At 41.9% G+C, this 7500-nt stretch overlaps 1 protein-coding gene across 1 annotated transcript in view; it reads left to right on the top strand.

The window, feature by feature from the left end:
- Window positions 1-7500, top strand: part of LOC143284331 (carbonic anhydrase-related protein 10-like) — a 157250-nt gene that overhangs the window by 148693 nt on the left and 1057 nt on the right. Inside the window, exons 8-12 of the mRNA XM_076591041.1 lie at window positions 1532-1598; window positions 2640-2794; window positions 4218-4277; window positions 4374-4442; window positions 7413-7452. Coding sequence (XP_076447156.1) covers window positions 1532-1598; window positions 2640-2794; window positions 4218-4277; window positions 4374-4442; window positions 7413-7452 — 391 coding nt within the window. The remainder of the gene's footprint in view (window positions 1-1531; window positions 1599-2639; window positions 2795-4217; window positions 4278-4373; window positions 4443-7412; window positions 7453-7500) is intronic.

Raw genomic sequence — 7500 nt, 5'->3', positions numbered from 1 at the left:
TTGACAGGTAGAATTCAGTGTGTATTTCTTAACTACAAGCCTTCCACTGATGGCTCAGTGTATTGCTGCGTACCCATAAGGTACAATGCTAGAGCCTCAATGTCTCTTGTTTTCTTTTTCTTTTCTTTTTTTTTTTCTTTTTCTTTTTGTCAACAGTTTGCCGTCATGCATATTTAACAATGACGTTTCCAGCGATTAGCTTGCTGATGATTCATTGTGCACCATACCAGCGGAAGCAATTTATACCGAACCGCTTTGATTGAGCACCACCAGTAAAAACGCAAAACAAGTGTTGAAATCAAGCAAACAGTTAAATTCCTTCGAAACAGTTAGATTTTTTCCTACAATAACCGGAAGTAAGTCAGGGGAAATATCAAATTAATATCACTCGTGTATATAGATAGATAGATAGATAACGGTTGTCCTTGACAAGATTCTGTAAACAAAACCGACTGTGATCGTTAAACGAATACGCTTGTTGACAGATAGTGTGTGTGTGTGTGTGTGTGTGTGTGTGTGTGTGTGTGTGTGTGTGTGTGTGTGTGTGTGTGTGTGTGTGTGTGTGTGTGTGTGTGTGTGTGTGTGTGTGTGTGTGATTTCAAAGTTCTCCTTCCATAAATGATGAAAAATTCTTCTTCACCCTCCTTCCCCCCCACCCGCCCACCTTTCTGGCAAGAGAGGACAACTCTCTGTCCCCTAAGGCCAAGATAAGAGAACTTCTCTAATGACACAGGAGTGATGCATCAGGCTCAGGTTTTAATATGGAGATGCAAAAAAAAAAAAAAAAAAAAAAAGGGGGGGGGGGGGGTCGTTCATCTGGAAAAGCCGACGGGAAGAGGATAAGGAAGGATCTGAGTCTTTGCCTTCTGATGAGTTTTTAAGTCATCTAATCGTCACAGTTAGCAATATCCATCCACGTTTTCTCGCGACTGGAAGGAGAAAGGAAGGGAGACAAATGGGGAGCTATTTTCGTTGGAGTTAAGGGAACATGAGGTATTGCGTTGACTGGATTTGTAAGATTTCTGTCTTTGTGTTTGTGAGGTTGCGGGGGCCCGAAGTTTGCCCTTTCTGGGGTGGTAGATGTTTTGGTTTTTTTAAAAACTGTCTGTCATGTGATACATTTGATATGAATTCCTGATTCTGCCCTGGTTTTGAAAAGCATGAAAACAATGCCTGGTTAATAACTGCGTTTTCATGTTTGGCACATTATATGCTAATGAAAGCTCAAACATGTTGCTATTTTTTGGGAGGGAGGTTGGTTTTTTGTTTTTGTTTTGTTTTTTGGTTTTGTTTTTTGTTTGTTTGTTTGTTTTGTTTTTGTTTTGTTTTTTTGTTTGTTTGTTTTTTTGCTTTTTTTTTAAATTGTCAAATTCGCCTTCTTTCCATTTGTTTTCATCTCATTTAGTTATTCAGTGCCGCTTCTTTGTCATTGTTTTATATCATATGCTATTTTCTTTTCCGTAAACCTGCTGTCTATAATTAATGTTGAGCTGCTTGCATTCTGACCCTAACTGTTGAACTTTGATTCCAGATTGGAAAAGAGGACAACAAGCCATTTTTCAAAATTTCTCATGAACTGAAACGGCTGCAAGAAAGAGGTAGGTTATCTGCACGGCCGTGCTTTTCTCTGTGTCTGTCTCTGTCCCTCTGTCTGTCTGTCTCTGTCCCTCTGTCTGTCTGCCTTCCTCTCTGTCTCTCTGTCGCTCGCTCGCTCTCTCTATATCTGTCTGTCTCTCTTTGTTCCCATCCCCTTATCTCATTCCACTTCTCTGTGTGTGTGTGTGTGTGTGTGTGTGTGATTGTCGGTATCTCTCTCTCTCTCTCACTCACTCTCTCTCTCTCTCTATCTGTCTATGTCATTGTCGGTCTCTCTCTCTCTCTCTCTCTCTGTCTCTGTCCCATTTTATCTGTTTTCACCATTTTGTTCTGATTAGTACCCACTATATCACCAGAGCTTTACAGCTAATGACATTAAACATTTCAGTGTTCCCTGTCTCTGTCTATCTGTCTCCCTATCTCTCTGTCTCAGTCCCTGTATCTCTGTCTCTCTGGCAACCCCCCACGCCCCCGCCCCTGCCCCTCCCCTCCATCTGTCTTCCTCTGTAAGTCCATGTTCGTGCACTGATGTAAGTATCATTCGGACCTTGGACGCCACAGCCACATGCTTGTCCACTGATGCTGTCTGCTAAATGATGTCACAACGAATCGTCACCCTGGATTCCAGAGAGACAACCATGATGATGAAGGCGATAGTAACGTTGACGATGATTAATAACCATCAACATATGACTATCACTGAAATCGCAAATGGAACACAAGTTGTTGTTGTTGTTGTTTTGTATTTTGTATTTTTTGTATTTTGTATTTATTTTTATCACAACAGATTTCTCTGTGTGAAATTCGGGCTGCTCTCCCCAGGGAACAACCTTTTTGTTGCCGTGGGTTCTTTTACGTGCGCTAAGTGCGTGCTGCACACGGGACCTCGGTTTATCGTCTCATCCGAATGAATTGTTGTTGTTGTTGTTGTTGTTGTTGTTGTTGTGTGTGTGTGTTGTGTGTGTGTGTGTGTGTTTTATTTTTTTTTGTTTTTGTTTGTTTGTTTGTTTTTTGTTTTTTTGACACTGTCCATTTTACTGTAGGGAGCCGAACGATGGTGCATAACATCGACATCAAGGACCTGCTTCCCAGAACCGATCACTATATCACCTATGACGGCTCCCTCACACAGCCTGGCTGCTATGAGACCGTCACCTGGATCCTCTACAACAAGCCACTCACCATCTCCAGGGACCAGGTGAATAGGGGTGGCGGGGGAGGGAAGGAGGGACGGGGGGGAAAGGAGGAGCGAGGGGGGGGAGGGGAGGTGGGGTGGAGGTAGAGGAGGGGTGAAATATGGAAAGGTTCAAGGGACGGTGTTGAAGCATTATATACAATCATCATACAATCACACACACACACACACACACACACACACACACACACACACACACACACACACACACACACACACACACCATGCAAATAAAAAGAGTGATGCAAAACAAAAAAAAACAAAAAAACAAAAAAAACTCACCTAGATAATGGATTCGTTCAATCACTCAAATACACATTAACAAGTAATATATCATTAACAATATAAAGAAAAAATCTTTCCCATATCAACAGACAATTTCTTTTTTTATTAAGGAAAAGAATTACGTATAGAAGAAACAAAGGGTTTAAGTTTTAACAATATTCTTTTGTTGTAGTTCTTTTTTCTTCAGAAAATAGTAGAATTTAATGGAATTTGGACGTGTTCTTGTCTAGATTAACATCTTTAACTGATGTTTTAGAAAAAAAAAAGGGGGGGGGGAGCACGCAAACAAATAGTGAAAATCAACATTGTCGGTTGTGGAGCATTTATTGCAGTTTCATTCATTTCTAGATGAATTGTCAAAACGCTGTCCGTTAACAGGCAACGGATTATTGGTTGTTCCAAACTTTACTAACTCAGTTCCGCAATTATTTGGTAACGCTGTAAAGTAAGCACCTTGGCTAAAGTTTGGTTTAAACATCCTGTATTTGATAAATATAGTATCGTTATCGACATGTTTATATCATTCTTGCCAAAAACAAAACAAAAAACAGCAGCAAAAAAAAAAAAAAATCTTTTGTATAACGTTTTACCTTCTCTTTGATTCATGTGCGATGCACACACACACACACACACACACACACACACACACACACACACACACACACACACACACACACACACACACACAAGCTGTGCTGGCTCAACCAGAAACTACTTCATCCAATTTTATTCACAAATCCAGTGTGATAAATAGAACTGTGCAACCAACAATCATCTACCTGAATATCTAGTCATCAGCCCCATCCACATGTAATATGCAGCTTCTGTTCAAACGTGTGTGTGTGTGTGTGCGCGCGCGCGCTCGTGCATGTGTGTGTGTGTGTGCAGTGCGTGCATGCGTGAGTATGCACAAGTTTTTATATTGATATGCACTTGTATGTATCTTATTTCTACTGTATCTGTGTTTGTGTATGATTTTCGATTTATGTTCGTATCTTGTTGTGCACTATCCCCCACCCCACCCCCACCCCCCACCCCCCACCCCTGGGGGATAGGGTTGTTTTGTTGTTCTTTTAACCCTTTTGTTTCTGTGCACGTACGCACGCACCTCACCACACCGCTTCGCGTCGCGCGTCGGCAGCTTTCGTCGCTGCGCGTGCTGTACAGTCAGCGGCGCGTGAACGAAGTGGAGAGCCTGGAGGCGGCCACACCCGCGGAGGAGGAGGAGGAGGAGGCGGAGGAGGCGTCGAGCGGCGGCGCGTCGAGCGGCAAAGCGGAGTTCACCGGGACGGTGAAGGTGAACGCCCGGCCTCTCATGCCCCTCAACCACCGCGTGGTCCGCACCAACATCAACACCAAGAAACGAGTGAGCTGACTGACTGACTGACTGACTGACTGACTGATTGACTGACTGATTGATTGATTGATTGATTGAGCGAGTGAGTGAGTGAGTGAGTGAGTGAGCGAGTGAGTGAACCAAGAAACGAGTAAGCTGACTGACTGACTGACTGACTGATTGATTGACTGATTGAGTGAGTGAGGGAGTGAGTGAGGGAGTGAGTGAGTGAGTGAACCAAGAAAAGAGTAAGCTGACTGACTGATTGATTGAGTGACTGATTGATTGATTGACTGATTGATCGAGTGAGTGAGTGAGTAGTGATTGAGTGAGTAAGTGAGAGAGTGAGTGAACCAAGAAACGAGTAAGCTAGCTGACTGACTGACTGACTGACTGACTGATTGATTGATTGATTGATTGATTGATTGATTGATTGATTGATTGATTGATTGATTGAGCGAGCGAGTGAGTGAGTTAGTAAGTAATTGAGTGAGTGAAGTGAACCAAGAAAAGAGTAAGCTGACTGACTGACTGATTGATTTATTGATTGATTGATTGAGCGAGTGAGTGAGTGAGTGAGTGAGTAGTGATTGAGTGAGTGAGTGAGCGAGCGAGTGGAGTGAACCAAGAAACGAGTGAGCTGACTGACTGATTGATTGATTGAGCGAGTGAGTGAGTGAGCGAGTGAGTAGTGATTGAGTGAGTAAGTGAGCGAGTGAGAGAGTGAGTGAACCAAGAAACGTGTAAGCTGGCTGACTGACTGACTGACTGACTGACTGAGTGAGAGAGTGAGTGAACCAAGAAACGAGTAAGCTGACTAACTGACTGATTGATTGATTGATTGATTGATTGAGCGAGCGAGTGAGAGAGTGAGTGAGTGAACCAAGAAACGAGTGAGTGACTGACTGACTGACTGGTTGATTGATTGATTGATTGAGCGAGCGAGTGAGTGAGTAGTGATTGAGTGAGTGAGTGAGTGGAGTGAACCAAGAAACGAGTAAGCTGACTGATTGATTGATTGATTGATTCATTCATTCATTGACAGATTGATTGACTGAATGACTAACTGATTCATTGATTAATTGAATGACTTATTGATTGATTGATTGTTTCATTGATTGATTGATTGTTCATTCATTCATTCATTCATTCGTTCGTTCATTGACTGATTGATTGACTGATAAGTGAGTAAATGCATAGATGAATGAACGAATGAATGAATATAGATAGATGGATGACTGGATCGATCGACAAACAGATAGACAGATTTATGGATAGATAGACAGATAGAGAGACAGAGAGATGAAAAGCAATATTTGTGTTTAATTCCTATATAGACGACAGTAATAGACTGGAACAGTGCAATCAATATATTGTAAATGCTAAATTTTCACATCATTTTACAACCTGAAAAGTCCCACTACAGGAACACTCCAATCGAACTATGTGACAGGGATCTAGCAATTCACTGAGTAAGTGGGTGTTGTGTGTGTGTGTGTGTGTGTGTGTGTGTGTGTGTGTGTGTGTGTGTGTGTGTGTGTGGTGATTGGGATAGTGATGATAACATTGATGTCATCGCTGATATTGCATCGATGCTATTTTCCTTGTATATTCCAAGTGTTCTGTTCGCGTGCTTTTCAGTTCTCGCGTTGTCCAATCATACACTGCAAAGATGACTAGTTTCTTCACGGGATTCCCCGTGATATATCTTCGTGTTTTTCAGTTCTCGTGTTGTCCAATCATACTCTGCATAGATGCTAGTTTCTTCACGGGATTCCCCGTGATATATCTTCGTGTTTTTCAGTTCTCGTGTTGTCCAATCATACATTGCAAAGATGACTAGTTTCGTCACGGGATTCCCCGTGATCTATCTTCGTGTTTTTCAGTTCTCGTGTTGTCCAATCATACACTGCAAAGATGACTAGTTTCGTCACGGTATTCCCCGTGATATATCTTCGCGTTTTTCAGTTCTTGTGTTGTCCAATCATACATTGCAAAGATGACTAGTTTCTTCACGGGATTCCCCGTGATATATCTTCGTGTTTTTCAGTTCTCGTGTTGTCCAATCATACACTGCAAAGATGACTAGTTTCGTCACGGTATTCCCCGTGATATATCTTCGCGTTTTTCACTTCTCGTGTTGTCCAATCATACACTGCAAAGATGCTAGTTTCGTCACGGTATTCCCCGTGATATATCTTCGTGTTTTTCAGTTCTCGTGTTGTCCAATCATACATTGCAAAGATGCTAGTTTCTTCACGGGATTCCCCGTGATATATCTTCGTGTTTTTCACTTCTCGTGTTGTCCAATCATACATTGCAAAGATGACTAGTTTCGTCACGGTATTCCCCGTGATATATCTTCGTGTTTTTCAGTTCTCGTGTTGTCCAATCATACACTGCAAAGATGACTAGTTTCGTCACGGTATTCCCCGTGATATATCTTCGTGTTTTTCAGTTCTCGTGTTGTCCAATCATACACTGCAAAGATGACTAGTTTCGTCACGGTCTTCCCCGTGATATATCTTCGTGTTTTTCAGTTCTCGTGTTGTCAAATCATACACGGCAAAGATGACTAGTTTCGCCACGGTATTCCCCGTGATATATCTTCGTGTTTTTCAGTTCTCGTGTTGTCCAATCATACATTGCAAAGATGACTAGTTTCGTCACGGTATTCCCCGTGATATATCTTCTCGTGTTGTCCAATCATACATTGCAAAGATGACTAGTTTCGTCACGGTATTCCCCGTGATCTGTCTTCGTGTTTTTCAGTTCTCGTGTTGTCCAATCATACACTGCAAAGATGACTAGTTTCGTCACGGGATTCCCCGTGATATATCTTCGTGTTTTTCAGTTCTCGTGTTGTCCAATCATACATTGCAAAGATGCTAGTTTCTTCACGGGATTCCCCGTGATATATCTTCGTGTTTTTCAGTTCTTGTGTTGTCCAGTCATACGCTAACGGTTTTCTTTTTTTCTGTTTTCCTTTTTCTTTTTCAGTCCAGACTATGCACCATGGAACGAGAGATGTACTATCAAGGTAACGTGTGTTTTTTGGTTTGTTTGTTGTGGTTTTTTTTGTTTTTTT

Source organism: Babylonia areolata, chromosome 7 (assembly GCF_041734735.1).
Source record: "Babylonia areolata isolate BAREFJ2019XMU chromosome 7, ASM4173473v1, whole genome shotgun sequence".
Lineage (NCBI taxonomy): Eukaryota > Metazoa > Mollusca > Gastropoda > Neogastropoda > Buccinidae > Babylonia > Babylonia areolata.
Note: the sequence above shows the minus strand (reverse complement) of the source record. Positions and strands in the feature narration are given on the sequence as shown.